This window comes from Musa acuminata, chromosome BXJ1-11 (genome assembly GCF_036884655.1).
Source record: "Musa acuminata AAA Group cultivar baxijiao chromosome BXJ1-11, Cavendish_Baxijiao_AAA, whole genome shotgun sequence".
In the NCBI taxonomy this organism is placed as follows: domain Eukaryota; kingdom Viridiplantae; phylum Streptophyta; class Magnoliopsida; order Zingiberales; family Musaceae; genus Musa; species Musa acuminata.
Window position 1 is genome coordinate 1,583,969 of NC_088337.1, and position 20,904 is coordinate 1,604,872.

A 20,904-nucleotide genomic window follows, 5' to 3' on the forward strand; every position below is an offset into this window, starting at 1 on the left:
TTTCGGTCCGAACCGGGTCCAATTGTGATGGCTTATTAGATTCGCTTCGAATCCAATACAGATTCTCACCCGATGACTCCAAATAAGAGTTCGAGTCCCATTACAAGCGTCTAATATGCCTTCTGGTAGTCTTGTGGTTGCAAGCGTAATTTTGGATAGAGTTGCTTGTTACAAGGAGACTTGATAGATGAGTCTGTCGAGATAGCAGTAAAGTTCATGCAGAAATCATGTAAAATCTATAGAAAAATAGATATGAACATTAGCAGTAGGGTTCTCAAGGTAGACAATTTATTCATCAACCAAAGCCAATCTACTGAAATCTGCGGGAGAGACTTCGATTACAAGCGCTTAAACCATTCTTCCTCGGGGAAGAAATCTTGGGAAGATTTCAACAGACAAAATCCGATTTTGATGGCACAGACATATCTTCACTTTTCATGAAGATAAGCCTGCAGTGCCGGTCCGGTGAGCCTGCAGATCCTCCACATGGGCATGACCTCGGCGCCCATGTCCTCGTAGAACTTGATGGCGTTCACGTTCCAGTCGAGCACGCACCACTCCACCCTCCCCATCCCCATCTGCGCCGCCTGCCCCGCCACTGCCGCCAGCAGCATCCGCCCCAGCCCCCGCCGCCGCCAAGTCGCCCGCACGAAGATGTCCTCTATGTACAGCCCCGGCTTCGCGAGGAAAGTGGAGTAGTTCGGGAAGCACAGTACGAAACCAGCCACCACTATGCCCTCTCCGCGCGGCGATGCGAACTCCGCTGCCTCCGGGTCCTCCACGGCGGACTCCAGATCGATCCGCCGGACGATCGGGGCGAAGAGGGGGGCATCGCTGTCTTCGGAAAAGGGGGAATGGGAGAGCTCGAGAATGAGGACGGTGAAGGAGAGGAAGGGGGGAAGCGCGGGGGAGGGGAAGAGCGTGTCGGAGAGGGAGGCCTCGGTGGCGGAGAAAAGGTGGGTCAACAGCTCGAACTCCGCCATCTGCCGGATGAGGCGGTGGATGTTGGGCACGTCGCGTCGGTCGGCAAGCCGGATTCGAGCCCAGACGCTGGCGGCCGCGGAGGACGACATTGCGGTGGTGGGTGAGACGGTGGATAAGACGAAGGAAGTGGGTTTCTGCTAGGGTTGAGTTGATGCTTGTTTGCCTCTTAAACTGGTCTTTTGTGTGATGGGCTTCGGGCCGATTTAAAGTGCGCCGTTGGAAATTTCGTGAGCCCATTTCTAGGAAGAGTAGTCGATAAGCGTGCAGTGGCTTCAACAAACAATGCAATCACGTAGATGACAAAAACGCTACAAGTCGGATCCTGGAGTTCATGCAAATATGCAGCCGCAACACAGAACAAGAGCCATCAGGAGAACCAAACGCAAGACAAGACAATTCACAAAAACTAAAAGAAAATGCGACAACAATCATTTGAGCGATGAGACAAACTGCAGAGGATGAGAGTCCAGACCTTCAAAAGAGACATTTTTACATACATTATGTCTACCAGTGGCTTTTCAGCACTGTGAACAGTCATACAAGAAGACATTAGTGAAGAAGAGACGACTGGAAGAATTTGATGAAACAGAGTAAGCTCTAAAGAATAATGGTACACTGAGTTGGATTGCTCTTAGTGCAATACAAAGATCAACAATGAAGGTTGCAATATCTCAGACAAAGGTATCAGTCTGTGAAGAGATACCGCAATATTAGCAAACTGTGGACTCCACTTGAACTTCTAAAAGAAATATCTTAACAATTCCTTCCTAGAGGAAAATCTAAAAAGTACAAGCAGGCTTAATAAGATCCACAACTATCCAGCAGAAGGTGTGGCATAATGCCCAGTTTTCCTTCTGTGGCGGCTGAAATCAGATACAAACCTGAATGTCTGCCCGCACCCAGAGAACTTGCACTTGTAGGGACGCTCTCCTGTGTGGACCCTGACATGTTCGGTCCTGGCCCATGCCCACTTGAAGGTCATGTTGCAGCCCTTCCATGGGCATCTAAGAGGTCTATCATCATTGTGAACACACTGATGGCGCACTGCATATTTGTGACAGCTAAATCGCTTTCCACATCCCTCAATTGTACAACGGTCACGCTTGTGCAGTGAAAGTTCTCCCCTTGTCTGAAAACTCATAAAACAGCCTTCAATGTCACACTTGAAAGCCTTGCTCTTATCTTCCCTTTGCACAATCGAGTTTCCTGGTCTTCTCCTTTCCTTGATTGCAGAGCTCTTCTCCAGTGTAAATATGTCAGCCTTGACATCCGTTTTGAGCCAATTCCGTGGCCTCAACCCCTCACAGGGGCTTCGTACAAAGCAAACTGAGCTATCCTGACATCCTGTTGACTGCTCTTGTTGTCTCTTTCTTTTGTTTCTCCGCCTCACATATTGTATAAGATCAACTCTTGCTGGATTATGATAATTTGGTTGTGCACCATTCAGCAAAGAAGAGCTATCAGCAGAAACACAAAGCTCCGTTGAATGCACTTCCTGCATAACAGAGCCTTCGGCCATTGATATGGCAAGAATCTCAGCCAACTTCATTGAATGGTTAAAAGCAGTCTTCCCATCAGCTTTAACAAAGGCTTCCATATCATCAGCACAGTGAACTTTCTGCGGCATTTCAGAATTATTAACAACCAAATTATTGACAGCAAAGTAGTTTTCACTCTTAATGATATTTGCACCATCAGCAATATGTTCGGTCCTTGCCAAAATCTCTTGCAACATTTTACTACCATCATTTATGCTAATGTCAGGCATCCTGTTTGAATTAGCAGGATTGGCAACCATGTCATCACCTAAAGGTTCCTGGACAGACAGATTATTAAGCTGTATTTCAGAGTTAATTAGTGATTCTGATAGACAAAGGAACTGGTCGTTGGACAACGAAGTTCTGCAACTATCCTCTAAATTCTCCAAAGAATAATGGAGAGGTCTTCTACCAGTCCCACAAGCTGCTTCCCTATTTCCATTGAACTCATCTCCTAGATTAGCTGTATCCACAGCACTAACTTGTTGAGCTTCAGAAGTTCCACTTTCTAAAATCAATCTATCTGCTAAAATTTCTGACTTATCAGAACTACAAAACTTGTCTTGTGATCTATATGCTTCTTCAAACCCTTGACTTAGTTCCGGATCCACAAAAGGCTGTTTGCTAGCTGACTTTACAGGTTCACAAACTGCTTCCTTGAAGCTTAGCCCATCGGAGTGAATCTCTAACCGTTCAGAATATCCAACATCTGACTCATGACTTGCAGGCAATTTTACAGGAGGAACAGACTCACTGTATGTGGTAACCCTCAGCGTTACCCAACTCACTTGATGCATTTGAGGACATTCAGCAATCAGGACAGGAATGGTATGCAAATTATCGCCAGTATCATCTTTCATTTGACTAATAATTTTGTTTGCAGAACCACATTTTCTTCTTTCATCACCTCTGTCATCAACCTTAACAATTGTGTTACCACTGCCTGACTCTTTGAGCATACCCTTTATAAGGAGACTATGATTCAGAGTTCCTATCTGATGTGGTTCAAGGCTACGATTAACTTCTGTGACTTTGGCAGAATCAGTTATTGAATTTGTATTCCCATCTATTAGCTCACACTTTTCATTATTTGCATCAAATTGTGATTTTGACTGGATCACACCAACTACCTTGTGGGGAGTACGAGATTTTCTAGAAAGCCACTTGAGATTTGAAACAGCTGTAGGAGAAGGATCAGAAAAGATTCCACCTAAGGATAATGTGAGATGTTCTTGATTTGATGGAGACTGCTTTTTCAGCTTCGCACAGTATCTCAGATTCAGACCCAATTTTGACGTCCAATCATTCCCATCTTCTTCATGTCCTTCATCATCAATTGAGACATTGATTAAATCCAAATCTGACGGGGATGCATTCACCAGTGGGACATCTTCACAGTTAAACCGGATGTTGATTTCTTCAGCAATAGATATGGCAAGTGCTTTTATTTTGAGATAGTCTGCAAAAACAAAATAACAGCACCATAAGAAATCCTGCTTATATCACTATAAGAAAGCAAATTCAGTAAGAACAGAAAATAACTTCTGGTATTCCAGAAAAAAAATTATAGCTATTTATAAGGAGATGAAGTTATCTGACTCTTGAATAAAGATGAACTTTATTCCATGAAAAAAATAAAACGATCTATAAGTATCAACAGCATGAACTTTTCAGTAGAGATGTCCGTTGCTCGTATATGTTTTTTTCATCACTAGACTCTCAACAATGAAATCAAAGACCACGTATCATACACATCCATTCATTTTTCAATATATAATTAGCAGTACTAATAGGAATTCAATAATGTTTCACTGACACAAAACCATTCCAACCTTTTGCTCTGCAAGAGCAAACTACCACAATTACAATACATTTCGACCAGTACCAATTGAAGAAGACATGGCAAACAAGAACAACAGCTTTAAAAATTGTAATTGGGAAAATTTAGAAGAAGATGATAATAAATGTAACATATATATTAATGCTATCAATGCATGAATTCACACCTGAATGGCATATAATAAGCACACGCACACCACCCTTGCACCGTAACAAATCCTCAATTTCAAGTGCATGTTGTAAGCAGAAGATTCGTGGTCTTAGAAATCCATTGCATGTATTCCAATTTGAAATCTCATCTGAAGATTTCCTCTCTGGTACATCATCTGTTTCATCAAGAGAAATGTTACCAGGATAGTTTCCTTGACATGCTTTATTGTCAACCTCTGAATGACTTGTCAAAGATATATGTGGCCCAGGTTCTTTCATTTTGTCACAAGAATGTTGTCCACAGACAACTGTCGTTTCATATGTACAACTACAATGTGTTCTCTTTGCTTGAACACATGCATCATTCTTATCTTGAGCTCTCAATTCGTGTATCTGACGCTCCATTAAACTCAGAATCTGTTGATGTTCCACATTGCTTGCACAATTAACAGGCAATGAGTTGATGGTGGATAGTTTTTCGGGTCCAATCAAATGACAAAATCTGCTTCTCTCAACGTCTTCACCAAGCATATCTGGTGTAGTGTCTGATAAAGACTCTTTTACAGCACTTCGGTTTTCAACCAGAGAAACATTGACCGTGTTCTCATGTGAATTAGATCTGGCATCCGGATTTCTCTGCTCCTCAACACCAACACATTCGTCTTCGTGATTATTTCAAAAAATGAAGCAAGTTAATACAACTCCATATGAAAACCAGAATTTCTGTACTTAACAATCATACAATAGAGATCCAGAAAAGTGGCTAACAGTACAATGTCAATGTAACTTAAACATTCTCTCATCAAGCATCATTCTACTTTGTAATATGTCTTGCAATCAATAGTTAAGATTCAATTGCAATTAATGATAAATATGCCAGAGAATAAAGATGTCAACTAGTGATTGGGTGGAACATATTCCATCTTATGAATTTTGATGAGCTATAGTACAAGTATATAATAATGAGTGCTTAAAATATATTCATAATGCAAGTGCATGTCCTAGGTTGTTATCTAGAGGCAAAGAATTTTTTTATGGTGAATGCTTATGTCACTCAAAAATGGGTTTTGTAATAAAAACACAGTCATCACACTAACATGCTAATCAACACAAGAAATACGTCCGATGCTGGAAAAAGTCTTTAACTTCCCTACTGTGTGTCTACAAAATTTACAGCTCCACTAGCCAAAAAGACAAATTACCTGAATCCAACTTTTTGGCAGTACAGGACTGGCAGGAAGGAAGGTTCAAATTTTGTGATATATCAAGGCTTGGATGAGATTCATTAGAATTTGCAGCAATAATATTTCTGGATGCTTTTTCAGAAGGTTGCAGGATAGCCATAAATGGATAGCCAAGAATTCCACAGGCAACACATGCCAATGATCCAGAATCAACATCAAGACCAAATGGTAGATCAATTTCATCAACATCCATGATGCCCTCAGTATTATTGCAAGCATTCTCATTAGCCTCTGAAAATAAAGCAGAATGAGATGATCTGCCGGAAAGATCGGCAGTTGTTTCATGGGCATCCTGAGTACAGCAAGCATCTCCTTCATAGTCAAGAGAATCTTTACCCATAGATTGACACTCCATTTTAATTCCATGAAGGTCGCCACTTGTGGGCCCATGTGCTTCAGATAATACGGATGAAGACTGCTGCACTTGGGTACCAAGACACGTGGCAGGCAACATCTCTGGTTCCCACAACACTGCACTAGAGATTGTTGCTTTTGCAAGAAGTACAAACAACAAGTTGCTTTCATTCATCATATCATCCAGAAATGCTTTCTTGACTAGGATTTCTCGTTCTTCTTTCTTACGGTCTCTCAGACGGGAACTCCGTGCACCTGACAACAGTTCTCTAGGAACACTGGCATTAAAACAATTCCACCAGATTCAAACTGGAGAAAAAACTAGAATTAGGTGCCCACTCATTTAAAGTATGGACACCAACAATGAAAAGAAAAAAAACAGTCTAAATCACTGATAGCATGCTAGACAAAGTGCTTTTTTTTTTTTCCTAAAAACTGAACCAGCATGGGGCATGTGCCAGTAACAATTATAAGACTTTCACATGGATATGCACCATATAGACATACAGAAATAAGTCTAATGTGGTGTGTAAATCCTTGATCTAAACACCAGGGTTCAGAGATTCGATGAAAACTGAAGAGAAACATAAACCAATACCACTAGGAATTATCCACTAGTAAATGTCTTAAACTTAACATTGAATGTCCCAATGTTTGTAGTTAATTTCTGATCTGTACCACGTTAGCCAACCCTTCTTATAGCAGAGAAAGTGTTTTGTTTGGAGAATCAAGTTGAATCACACCTTCTAAAAATGAGTTCATGAGCCAAGGATTCATACAAGTTTGTGAATAAGCAAAATGTGTACAATCTTAAATTATGGTATTCAATAATAAACTAAAAACCCACACTCTCAAATCCTTCTCAGGCAATACATAATATAAAGAACAACTTAATCAGCACCGTATATTTCAGAGAAGAGAATTCTAACTTGTAAAAAGAAAACCAACACTACAGATATTTCAAATACAATGAATTTTATAAAGTAGGTAATGGTTGTGAATCGAAGAAGGCAAACTGTAACTAGTTGCCAAAATAGTCATAATAAACCAAATCTCAGAGTAGCTAAGCGGGAGAGAATGTCTCTGTCTCTGTATCGTCTCAGCACCTACTAACGAACTTAGACCATAAAAATTATCTTAAATTAAATTATTAGATTATTAATATTTTTTTAAAGAGTCTTAGATCTGTTTTATTTTACTCCAAAAGACTAGTTTGATTAATCTATGGTCTTTGGCAGGCGCTGGTTAAAATAATTTTATATCAAGATATAGCCAATATGAGTGATCTAGCTATGTGGAAATGGCTGACCAGTAAAAGGAGAATACGAGGTGAGATAGGGTATTCCAGTAAGCACCAACAAATGGGACAACCAAAATCGACATAAGGTCCCACAACTTTAATAAGGAGCATACTGACTCCTTTATAGCATAGATTTTCCTGCTACACAGTAAGTCGCATCAACTTTATTGTTCTCAAAGGTGTAAAGACTTTCCAATCATACTATCATAATAATGACTGGAAAGAAGAGGGTGAGCCTGAATGCCACAGTAAGGTTGCTCCTTGTAAGTTAGGTGAACACTGCATCTATTAGCCTTGCCTAAACTCTGCATTAGCATGAGCCTTATGCATCCAACCATCACTTTTAAATGGTTTGAAAGAGATCAAGGCAACAAAAATATATTGTTACAATTAAATAAAGAGGGTTTTAGCTTTTATCAAAAAATGATGACTCAATCTGCAAAAGTTGTAGAAAATTACATAAGCTAGGTTTCCACAGAAATTTCACGCTGCTCTCGCAATTGAAGAAAATACAGATCAGAAGGTAGAGGGGAAAAATGATGACTAATTGTAAATTGTGCTGTAAAAATTTATTAATAACCAACCTTGAGATAAAAGATATTGATAACATGTATAACAGCTGTTGATGGGAGAGCATAGGAAGATAATTCATGGCAGCCCTTCGCACTGCAGCCTCTTTTGCCACCATTAACCACTTGGGAGTTGCAAAATTAGCAGCTTCCCCACAGTTGAATCCTATTGTGCAATCATGACAACATATAAATAAAATCAGGGGTAACAGGCATTTGACATGGAAACTTGTAAAAAAAAATTAAATCTTACCCCAGATACTTGTCTATCCTTAATGAGATTAGTGAGACTTCATACAAGATAAATGACATTAAGAACTATTTTCATTTTGGTAGCTTCAATTAAAGAATAGAAGTACCCTAACCACAAGAAAAGTACCAAATGGATACAAGACTAAAGCATGTAAAGACCTGAAAGCAACAAGTATACATAAACTGACAAGCTTTACTCCATTTATTTGTCTAGTCTAATTAAACCATAAATGAAAGTTTGCATACGTTCACATGTAAAACTGTAACATGCCATTAATGTTTCATATGTTGTGCAATTTATTAGTCATGGTTAACTAAGCTGAGATTTGGGATTGACTATAATATAAGAGCCCACTAGAGCAGTCAATAGTTCCCTATATCTACATGACCCAAGGTCCTCAACTTTGTCAAACCTTACAGTAACTTTAATCCCTTTTTGGTAGCATCAATTTGCTTTCACTACAAACAACTACATCAGTTTCTCAAGTTGTGATGATGCAAGTGCATCCTACTATTGATCCTCTTTATCCTCATCTTCATATTTTGCAATCAGCTCCTCTTCCTCTTCATCTTCATCTTCATCTTCACCTAGATCTTAAAGTCTGACATATTCTTAGGGATCATAAATTTGTAACTAGTAATGGTGTCTGAGGCAAAAGATACATGGTATTTACTAGTACAGTTCCACAGTACCTCATTCAACTCATCCCAACAGTGAGCTATTTTCCATTTCTTTAAATGTTAACCTCCCCAGAGTTTTTTATTTCATCATTGTAAATGTTATTTGTCATGGAATTTCCTATTACTTGAGGTTCATGCTAAAGTATAGTTTCCAAGGAAGCATAAAATGTAACATGAAAGACTTTCAAGCTACATTATATATTTCCAGTTGAATGGGACACAAGAGTATGATTAAAAAACAAATTTAATGCACAAGTTTCGCGCCAATGCGGCGTATTCTCGGACAAAAAAATGACACTATTACAACTTAGCAAAAAAGAAAGTGAGAAGGATTGATGTGTTAGAAAATCAAGAAAGGAAGATATAATCAGAATATCAAGAAAGAAAGATATTACTGGCATATCAAAAATACATAAATTTTCAAGAACACTCAAGTGCAACTCTACCAAATACCTGATAATATGAGAACAATCAGTCTGGAGCTTTACACTATCTAGAACTTTATAAGAGACAGGAGTAAGTAAAATCAACAAGTTACTCTCTATCAAAAACAGAAAACTGTTATAATGAACATGATAAGATGAGCATCAGCCCACAATCTATCTAAAACTTTACAACACAGGGGTAGGCAAACTCAACCTCTACTCCCCATCAAAACCAGCCAACATACAATAACAAAAATAATTGAAATTGGACTCTAAGCTGTCTTAAAAGTTGTTGGTGGATTAAGCTCCCTGTGGCGTGAATGGCTTGGAAGTATTGGCTCAAAGAATTGAGGCTAAATGTTTTCAATAAATTGCCTACCAGAAAAATTCTTGAAAGCACTAGAATGGCATAATAAGCTACAACAACACCTAAAATAATCTTCCAAAGTTATAGAGTTTCTAACAATGACCAAAACATTGATTATCAGAAGCACTAACAACAATCAGGCAAAAAAAAAACTTGATAGGAATTAGCTTGTAACATAACAACCAACCTATAATTTCTGAAAAGTATTAGGGATACAATGATAATGACATCATAGTTGTCCACAGAAAAGATATACCAAAATTTTCTATATTTTGCTAGAAAGTAAGAAGATCTGGGGCGAAATTTTACCATGGCTGAAGCCTACATGATAAGCCCTTGGAAATGTTACAACGAACTCACCAGGATGTTGTACTAACCTAAAACAGTGTGACCATAACTATTTTAGTTTAGAAAACCAAAGTTTATATAGACATTTCAGCAATGTCATCCAGTCAGCGTTAAACCTTAAATAAGATTAAAGGCACAATCACATATCCAATATAAGAATTTCACCTGCAGCATGGCACCCCTGATGCCACCAGAACTTCAGGAGATAGCAATGTTGTCTTCTCTCCGAGCATAATTAAAGCCGCTGAAAAAACATAAAAGAAGATAATCAACCTCATCGCTTCGTGTAACCGAAAACAACTATGCTACCGTACCAAGCCGATCTATGTTTCCTCCATATCCCTGAACACGAACAATCTCCTCCAGTGTGGCCGCATAATCTCCAGGAACAGCATACCAAGTCTTCGGAGAGCCCAAATGGAGAAAATTCAAGCTATGCAGCTCATGATCCTCCACATGCCAGGCAAACCAACTGAACAGCATCCCAATATATACCATCGGCGAGGTAACTCCTGGCACTTCATCAGGCATAAATCTAGTAAGCGAACCAGGGGCCCTAGCGATGGCCTGAAGATTCCATGGGCTGTTTGATAGCTTCCACCCGACACCACCCATGCCCTCACGCTCCCCGATCGCCTGTGGGCACAAGCGTCTTGGCTCCTGGATGCTCCCCCTATTGAGCCCTCTTTTCCGCTTCCTCCGGTGATGAGGGTAATACCGGAACGGCACCTCCGGCACGCCAAACCCCGACCCAGGCACATCGTTGGCATACTCTACGTAAATGGGTTTTTCCGAAGCGGCCTTCCAGAAGAGGGTCTCGATCAGCAAAGGGCTGACTTCCTTGATCCCACCAAGCTGGGAGCGAGCGAAGGCCTTGGACTTGGCCTCGAACTGCTCGAGGGTGTAGAACTCGCCGCTCTGCCACACCTGCTTCTGAACGGGGAGGGCGCGGCCGCGTCGCGCCCCGAGCTCCTGGTGCCGGGTGGTGAAGACTGCAGCGGGGGAGCGGGGGGAGGAGGGAGGCGGTTTCAAGTGGTCGGGGGAGGCGGAGAGGGAGCGGTTGAGGTTGGCAAGGACGAACTTCTTGGAGAGCCGGGGGAGCGGGGGGATGACCTTGCAGATGCCGAAGGCGGCGGCCTCGCGCTCGACACGCGAGATAAAGGCGATGGGATCAGCGAACTCCGTCTCGGTGGGGTGGTACTCGGGCGCCAGGGGCAGGTTCTTCAGCCATGCGGGGATCTCCGAGGAGTCGGACATGGAGGTGGAGAGGCAATTCCAGGTCCTCGCTTCCCCGGAAACAGCCCTAGAAAAGAGATAAGGCAAGGATCGGAGACAATTTTGGGGGCGGATTAGGTGGGGAGAGAAGAAGAGGGAAAAGGAGATAAGGGAAGGGGTTTGAGGGGTGCCATCGAGGGCTTCGGGTATCGAGGAAGAGGGAGCAGATTGAGTGTTACTGGGCGGTGCGACTGGTGCCCTAGTTTTAGCCGATGCCTGCGGTGGTCGTAGTGCCGACAACGCAAAAACCCTTTAGCCATCCTCTCTCACTCGATGGGGTTCGGTCAGGCCACGATCGACGCGGGCGCGGCTGACCTCCTCCCCGTGCACCGATCAATTACGCTACTTTTATATAATTATGATATTAAAAAAATAAATGAATATATATATATATATTAATTATCTTTTTTTTTATGAATTCTCATAATTATATATTACAGTATTTTTTACATAATTATAATATAATTATGATATAAAATAAATAGATAAATAATATATTAGTTATTTGTTTTTTGGATGAATTCTCCAAAAAAAAAAATCTCTCTTTTTTATGCTTTTTCTCAAAAAGTATCCCTACTTCTAGAATTTCCTAATAATGTTCTTCTTTATGTAATACCTGATATACCTTTAATTTGAGAGATTTTTGTCATTTTCTCTTCCTTTTTCTATAGATCGATTCGATTAAATCAATCCAATTACGATATTTTATATAATTATAGTATAAATATACAATTATCATGAGATATATTTTTAACATATATATATATATATGTTATATATTTTTATCACCCAAAAGCTCACTATGCGAAGCAACTCAAACTTGACACGAGGAACTGATGTTGTTTCTTGCCATCCTGGTAATACTACATCATTACAAAGAGTTGGAGAATCACGTCTCTCGACATGCTCATATATAACAGGTGCATGAACATTTAAGCCGCCCCACAGCAATGCCAAAAGAGAGAAAAGTGAGTTCTTCATGATCCGACGAGAGAGAGATCAACTGAGACGGGAGAGTTCTTCCAAGGAACGGACCCTTTTCGGGGAAGAGTAGATGAACAACTTAGCAGCCAAACCCGTACAGCGTACCAATGACTGCGATTTCTCCCTCCGCGGTTGCGTGATCCATATGCAACTCCCAAGGGATGATACAGCCCTGTCGAGGAGCTTAACAGCTAGTAACAAACGCAGAAGACGAGTGCCAGTGGCACACTGCCACGGATCACGAGATAACCTAATTAACATGCTTCTTCTTCTTCTTCTTTGCTTTCCATGATCTCAGGCACATCGGTGTAGTGTTTGCTGAAGCACTCCGGAGATGATGACTTTACTTGCTGGGGTTTCTACGCTTTGACCATTCTGCATGTAGATGTCCCATTTTGTTGAGGTCATTCCATAGCAGTGCTGCCAAACAAACAGCTTCTTCCGGAGGATGACATGAATGAAAACGACTCAATCTAGGATTTGAATCTGGGCAAGAAGACGTGAGTTGAGGAATAGCATGCAGGTGATGGTTAAGCTTCTCAGGTTATTTAGGTTGAACCCTCGTCGACAAGAAGACTCGATTCTTGTTTCCCCCATGAGTCAACGATCGCTTTGGATTTGGAGATCAAACGCATGCAAAGCCTACTTTTATAATGCACGAGTGTCCTAAACGATGGTCTTAAAAGAAGCACTCACCAAAACCAACCTCGTTTGAAGCCATGACATTTGGTTGAAGAATGGGGAGGGGGATTGGCTCTTTAAATCTTTATTTACACAGTAAACTAAAAGATCACATAATGGGGTATTATAGTATTTGTTAATGAAAATTTTGCTTATTGTTAAACGATGGTGTATTATAGCTGGCCATCGGTGCGACCCGCTTTGTAGGCTTTCGAAGAATTATTCATTTTTTATGATGGATGTATCGACATGGTTTTATTCTTTCAAAGCAATATAAGCTTTAAAAAAACACCTTTAAGGGTAAGAGAGATCTAACGAACTTATAAGTCATTGGTTCACATACTCCTCAATCAATATGAGACTAAATAACCTTATCACATCCAATTTTAATTATTGAGAAATGAATTAAATTATATACTCTACAATAAACATTTGTAGATATATAAGAAACATTTGTCCTAGTACACTATTTTTGTTTTATTAGTTTATATTCCAAAGCATCGTGAGAAGATTGCTTTTACATTCACTATGGACACTTCAATTCCTTATCATCTTCGCTTCATCATCTTCTCATAGATTTGTGTTTTCTCGAACCATCATAGACTGAAACATTTATGATTATTTTTTAGATACTTTTCATGATAGATTTATTCTGCGTAATTTTTCTATATTTTGGAAGAGTTTTTGTGCTTATTAGACAGATTATTTTAATGCCTTAGTATGGTCTAGATAGAAAGAGGGATGGTAATATTTAGGGTTTAGATGAGCTAAACTCATCAAGCAAATGTTATTACGTTATATTCATCCTCAATCATATTTTTATCCGGATAATTATATATTATTCTTTATAATTAACTATCTTTAGTATCTCGATTTTTTTTATTTTCAAAAGTAATATTAGAATCCTTATTTTTATAAAAATAAAATATTAAAATTCGGATTAAAAAAATAATTTCATAAGATTAAAAAAATTATTAAAACAACAGAGTTAAATATTTTACTTTTGTAAATACAAACTTCTCATTATAACATTATAACTTTTCAAACAGAATGCTAAATATGATTAATTGCATGAATAATTTATAATTATCTCCGCTTTATCTTCTATATTACATTTACCTAAGTACTTCGTTATTGTTTATCGTCGACCTCTACGGTAGAATTAGTCGAGGAGGCCTAAGAGGCGGTGGTTTACCCGATGTCAACGGTTTGAGTCCACTTATCTCCGGCCCGTGAACTTAGCTGATACTATGATAGCACCCAATTCGACAGTTCCACCAACTGCTCTACTGTTTAGTTTTGAGCTTAAAAGCAAAAAATGTGTGGATTATATAACTTTATTCATTTACACTCTAATATTTGGAAGTATTGCTGTATTCATGTTGTTGATATACGAAGTCCAACAACAACGAAAAGAAGGGTTTCTGCAGCTTGTGACCTTCATACACAATGTGATCGACACTAGTGTGCAGCCTCGCCAAATAATCAGTCATTTATGTGTTCATGGTTTTAATGAAAGTTTTGGTTGGGTAATAATGATCAAGGATAAGATAATTGCGTCTTGTATCACTACAGCATTGTCACCATGATTAGACAACAACATTTGTTGCCGTCTCAAAGAAGCAAGCGAATTGAAGCATCAGCTATGTCATAAAAGCTAGATTTAGGCAGTGATATAGAAACAGTTTTACCACCATAGTCAGATCACAATCTCTCCCTCCTCAATATTCTTCTCGGCAATCAAATACTAGTTGAAAATGACATATATCATGATATAGCCATATTATGATATATTTTTTTTAATATAATTTTAAATTATTTTTATTTAAAAATAATTATTATAATATATATATATATGCATGATTTAAGTACGTGATTAAAAAAATCTCTTCGTTAAGATTTGTATAAGTATACATTACTTAAATATACAAAAGTGATTCCTTCCTCTCTCTACTCGGGATACTCTTTTCAAACTACTCGGCTCGTATTGATTAATGCAACCACTCTAAGTCTTTTTTAAGTTATTTAAATATAATAATTATGTATTATTATAAGCACAATTCATCAATCTTTTATTTGGATATGATCTACTAGGCAAATATTTAAATACTGAGAGAATCAACTTTAATGATAAATTATAATCATAAATTATGATTATGTCAAGAGCATTAAGTCATTCAAGCTTTAGTTACTAGTATCGTAGTACCACTAAGCTCTTCAAATAATGCTATAACATAAGCACAGGCCAAGTTATAAATCATCTTCACCGATATCTCTTTCGCTCGCATGCTAAGTATTTTATTTATCATAATAAAATAATTCAAGAGAAAAAAATATTATTATTAATTATATATATAATTTAAAAATTATTATAAATAATTTAATTTTAATAGATCATCCCCTTAACGATGAAGAAGTAATTGTTCATACTCTCAATAGTTTAAAAGGCGAATATAAAAAATTGAATACAACAATTTGAGCACGTGACTCACCGATATCATTTGAAGAATTATATAACAAATTGATTGATTATTAAAAAAAAAATGTTCATAATTAGGAGAAAAAAAAGCACTAACAAATCAATCTAACTCAAAACATAAGAAATTTTTATTAAAAGAAACCTGAATTATGCAACCTCTCTCCTATTGCTCTCTATTACATATGCAAAACCTCATCTCTATTTACAATCTACATAGTGTTTGAATATATTAGGATTTATCGTGATCGTATCTAAATTATGTAACACAAATCAATTAAACTATTATCTAAAGATTCTTAGATGATTTAAATCATTAGCAGTATCTTAACATTCTCCCATACTGCTAATGTCTTTAATTCTTAATTTTTCTCGACAAAATAAAAACTTCTTGAAAAACAAGGGTTTTATAAAAATATCTGCAAGCCATTTTTTTTATTGCAACAGTCCAATTTTATGTCGTTGTTATTGATTTGTTCTGAGATAAAGTGATATATATGGATTGGATTCCTCCCCTTAATAATTGTAGATTGATTATCATAAAAAAATTTAGAATTTGTCTCATTTAGATAGCTTGACAAGCTGCTATAGTAACCATAATATATTCAAATTTTAAGAATGAAAGTGCTACAAAAGATTGCATTTTGGAAGACCACCAGATTGCTCCTCTACTGATATTGAAAGCAAAACATGTTGTGCTTCTTCGATCTACAATAGAACTTGCCCAATCACTATCTAAACAACCAACACTTAAAAATTCAATAGTAGTATAATACCATAATCTATGGCAAATGGTATCCTTCAGATGTCTTAAAATTTTCTTTGTTATACCCCAATGTATTTTACTTGGGCTAAGACTTCGTATAAATCATGATGATAAAGATGTACCAAATGTTATATCAAGTGGAGTGTGACCAAATAAACTTCCAATTAAACTTTTGTACAGATTGCAATTAACCTTTTCTTCGCTGTTGTTCAGGGAAAATTTCATATCTATGCCCATAAATTTTGTACAGGATTGCAACTCTCTCTCTCTCTATATATATATATATATGTATGTATTCTCTAGAAATGAATACATAATTGCGCTTCTTATCACTACAGCATTGTCAAAATGATTAGACCACACTTGTTTTGGTCTCGGATCAAAGAGAGCATGCGAAGCCTCAACATATGTGAGAACAGCAAGATTTAGGCAGGCAGTGATACCCAAACAGTCCGTCCACCACCGTCAGATCACTAGCCCTCTCCTCGACATTCCTCTTTGCAATCAACTGCTTGTTGAATAATATACCTTCTTTCCACGACCGATCTCTTGAAGCAGTCTATATAAACCCCATTGCAGATGAATTCGTTCCAGAGTTGAGAGCTTCCCTTGAATCAAAGGTTAGTTTCCTTGTGTGTTCTCTACTACATAGCATGATTTCTTTGCTTAATGTCCAATTAAGTTATGTGTGGACTCATTCATATATAGGTGAAAAGATGAAACTGGTCATCACCTCACTCGTAATACTGGTTCTGATGGTGTCAGTCACGACGGCAAGAGATCGCTACAAAGAAGGCATGAACCACCAGGTGAGCAAACTCACTGAGATGAACACAAAACGCTCAGGTGACAAGGATAAGACGATGACCTATGAACTGAACGAGAACGCTAAAGGTGAGAAGAACTATAACGTTGACGACCAAAATCTTTGTCAATGGCAAGATGCCTTGCAAGGGAAGTGCCCATGACTTCCCTACACAAAGAAGGAAGCAGATACGTATCCTGCACGCCCTTCAACTTCGTGATGCATGAAGCTCTATGATATATACCTATGTAGAAGCAAATAATATGGATACGGTGTAGCTTCCTTCGAACCTCTTACTATGTGAAAACAAGTGGTCGGATGTAATGGTGTGTTCAGCTTATTAATATATATATATATATATATATGCAGGATATTAGCAATTAGTGTGCTGCCAGTGAACTCGACTCAGAATGATGATGGCCATAAGAAAGCAAACAGAAAGGTGGAACTTTGGGAGGGAATAGATTAAAATGATAATATGTATGGGAGAAATATGTGATGATTCTGTTTAACAAGAAATTAAATTCATCTAGACTGCGAGATGAAGGCACATCTGATAAGAATTTCTCATCTCCAACAACATCATGACTTCATTTAGATGTGTAGATGGTTAATGATAAACAGTACTTGGAAACGATCTTGATTTAGATCATAATTCAATACAGGTTATTGCCTCCGACACCTCCACAGGACCGTCCCATTTCTCCGTTTGCTTGCTTCGTGGCTTTGCCACTTCTTTCGACGCGTTGGAAGCATCTGAAGAGAACCAGTAAGGCTTCGATCTTTCTCTCTCTACGTGTTGAAAGCTACCATCGAGAACTACAGAGCCTTCGGTCTCTCGCTCTCTCACGTCCGTCTCTCCTGATCTCGATGGCCGTCTCTTCGAGGAAGCTTCGCGCCGGCCGAGTCCCGAGGACTACAGGCTCTCATGGGCGGATGAGCTGAAGAGATCACCGAATGGGTCCGTCCCGCGAGAGAAGCTGGAAGAAGACGACGACGACGGCTTCTTCCAGAGCTCCGTCGACCGGGGGGCCGTGGACAACGTCAGGATTCTCATCGTCGATGCCGCGCAGCACGCTCAGGCGGGGCACCCCGGCGTGGCCCTCGGGATGGCCGACGTTGCGTATCATCTCTATCGGCACGTCATGCGTTACAACCCCGAGAATCCAAGGTGGTTCAACAGGGATAGGTTTGTTTGAGAGGAGGTCAGTGCGCATGCAATAGAGATAGAAGCTGTTAAGAGTTTGAGAGGCAGTGAAGATCTATCGACATAGCTCAGTTTGGATAAATCATGTAATTCTTGATTTGCGTTTTATTCTTTTTTTTTTACTTCTTTGAATATGGTATTATAAGATTTGTTTTTTTTTTCTCCTAACAAATTTAAGCCCAAAATTAATTTATTAAATTGTGGGTGAAACATTTTGATTATAACTTTTTTCTTTTTTTTAGTTCACTTGGGTGCGACCAACACACCCAATTTTGATTGATTGATTTATTTATTTATTTTTACTTGGGTGTGATCAACATAAAAAAATCGATGGTATATATGAAATTAGATATTAATTTAACTCAAAATATTTAAAGTTATTAGGATGTGGAGCATTCCTTTGATTGTTAACAGTGGGACTATTAGTCCTCTTTCAATCCCTTTGGCATGAATACTCTATTAACGGTCCTCATCCTGTGATCGTATGTCCTAGCTCGAAGATTTGAAGAGGTTATGTAAACCGGGTGTTGGGGATGGAGAAACAAAAAAAATGATATAAATAAAATACTACGATGCAATTAAAAAAAAAAATTCGATCAAGAAAACCGATGTAGTATTTAAACAAGAGGATAGACATAAAACACTTACAAGATATTCCCAAGTGTATATTTCTTATTTTGCTTCATGAACTATGGTCCTATTTATAAGACCTAATGGTAACTATTTCACTCCATCATGTCACCCGTGATTAAGTTAGGTGTAGAAATTATACTATAACTTTTAGATCATGGACTACTTCTTAAAACATACATATAACTATCTAGAATATAATAACTACCTAGATAACTACTATGAATCAATTCTTAGACAATCGAATCATTCCGTTCGCCATCTCTTAAAGAATGTGGTGACTACAGGTGTGGAGGCTACGACATGTGCATTCTTCTCATCCTCTTCTCCTTGTTCCATTTTGTCTGTTACATGATCACTGAACTGCACTTGATGCAACAACGCAACAGGTCCTCTAGGACAAGGTGTGGCAAATGCAGTTGGCCTTGCTCCCGCAAGGTTCAATAAGCCTGACGCTGTCCTCGTTGATCATTGAACGTAAGCTAGTTATTAGTTTGATCAAGAGCAAAAGACCATGTTTTGGTTTCAAGCTTGTTGTCGACGTAGTTGCTGAAGCGATGGGCTGGTTTGGTTATTTGATTGCAGATACTGCATTATGGGTGATGGAGATGCCATGGAAGGCATATCCAACGAAGCTGCTTCTTTAGCTGCACACTGGAAGCTCAAGAAGCTCACGATCATATACGATGACAACCACAACACAATCGATGGAGACACCAATCTCGCCTTCTCCGAAGACATCTCTGCACGCTTTGAAGCTTTGGGTTGGAACACGATCACGGTGGACAACATACATCAGAACGTCGAACCACTCAGAAACGCAATACGATGTGCTCATAATGAGACTGGCAGACCAACATTCATCGAGGCATGGTGATCTTTCCCTCGGTCTTAGTACGTTGGTCTATGATTAATACCATGGAATTGATCGATTCTTCAGGTGAGGACATTGATCGGAAGGTTGTCTCAGAAGGAGGGCACCTACAAGGCACATCATGCTACTTTTGAGGAGGATGATGTGAAGAGAATGAAGAGGATGGTGAAGTGGGAGGACCGCCAGCCATTTCATGTCATCCCTCTGGTGTACTGGTGCAACATTTGTCTGCAGCAGTCTTCTCTCATATCATGTTTACTGTTCGAAGCAGTCTTATCTATTTCATCTCTTTCCCATAACAAACGTCCGATGGTTTCACAGGGAAATGCAAAGGAAAAGAACATGGTGGAGATTTGGAGAAAAAGTGGAACTCCATTTTAAGGTACTATGAGACCAAGTACAAAGATGAAACTAAAGATTTCAAGGTTCTACTTGATGGTGGGCTGCCTTCGGGATGGGAAGCTTCCTTGCCGGTAATCGACTCTTTAACGACTACTACTTGCGTTAGATTAGAAATATTTTACGGTAGTAGATCATGTTTCAGACATGTTAGATTTCATGGACATTAACCAGAAATGGTCGACCTCCGACCCTGTCGATGCTACCCGTGGATACTCCGAGAGATGCCTGAATGCGCTGGTGAAGGTGCTCCCTGGACTGATCGGTGGTAGTGCAGACTTAGCAAGTTTATCTCAAAGGGTACGATGACTTCAAGCTCCCTGCGTCTCCGAGGGGCCGTAACATCCGATATGGAGTCCGTGAGCACGCCATGGCTGGGATCGCAAACGACATTGCTTTGCATGGAAGTGGACTGAAACCCTTTGCGACGACGTTCCTCACGTTCTCCGACTACATGAAGAATTCCATCAGGTTGTCAGCTTTGAGCCATGCTGGTGTCCTGTCCGTGTTCACGCATGACTCCATCGGACGGGCCCACACACCAGCCGGTGAAGAAACTGGCCGGCCTTCGAGCTATTCCTCGTATGTTAGTCTTCCGACATGCCGACGGAAACGAGAAAGTGATGTCAAACAACAGTTTCTCATCAATCCAAATGTAATTACATGATCAATCCCAGAGGCATGCTATAAAGGGTTTACATGTCCTTTGACAAATCCAACGTCAAGTATATTAGCCCAGCTACATTAGAAACCAAG

The 20,904-nt window shown here is 39.2% G+C and overlaps 2 protein-coding genes and 1 pseudogene across 3 annotated transcripts; 1 reads left to right on the forward strand and 2 right to left on the reverse strand.

The window, feature by feature from the left end:
* Positions 1 to 266: 266 nt before the first annotated feature.
* On the reverse strand, positions 267 to 1,137 carry LOC135596528 (GCN5-related N-acetyltransferase 8-like). Its single transcript, XM_065088578.1, has one exon. It carries the CDS (start codon positions 1,071 to 1,073, stop codon positions 429 to 431), a length of 645 nt encoding a protein of 214 aa, XP_064944650.1. The 5' UTR covers positions 1,074 to 1,137; the 3' UTR covers positions 267 to 428.
* A 445-nt stretch (positions 1,138 to 1,582) lies between these two features.
* On the reverse strand, positions 1,583 to 11,616 carry LOC135596795 (probable lysine-specific demethylase SE14). Of its 2 annotated transcripts, none has more exons than XM_065088946.1 (7): positions 10,366 to 11,616; positions 10,217 to 10,295; positions 10,013 to 10,080; positions 7,994 to 8,144; positions 5,714 to 6,378; positions 4,529 to 5,173; positions 1,583 to 3,981 (listed from the first exon to the last, which is right to left on the reverse strand). In XM_065088946.1, exons 1-7 carry the CDS (start codon positions 11,306 to 11,308, stop codon positions 1,799 to 1,801), a joined length of 4,734 nt encoding a protein of 1,577 aa, XP_064945018.1. In that variant the 5' UTR covers positions 11,309 to 11,616; the 3' UTR covers positions 1,583 to 1,798. The 2 variants fall into 2 exon arrangements, with proteins under 2 accessions (XP_064945018.1, XP_064945017.1); XM_065088945.1 differs by having other exon boundaries at positions 5,714 to 6,387; positions 10,366 to 11,615.
* Positions 11,617 to 19,032: 7,416 nt separating this feature from the next.
* Positions 19,033 to 20,832, forward strand: LOC135596370 (transketolase-1, chloroplastic-like; annotated as a pseudogene).
* Positions 20,833 to 20,904: the final 72 nt, after the last annotated feature.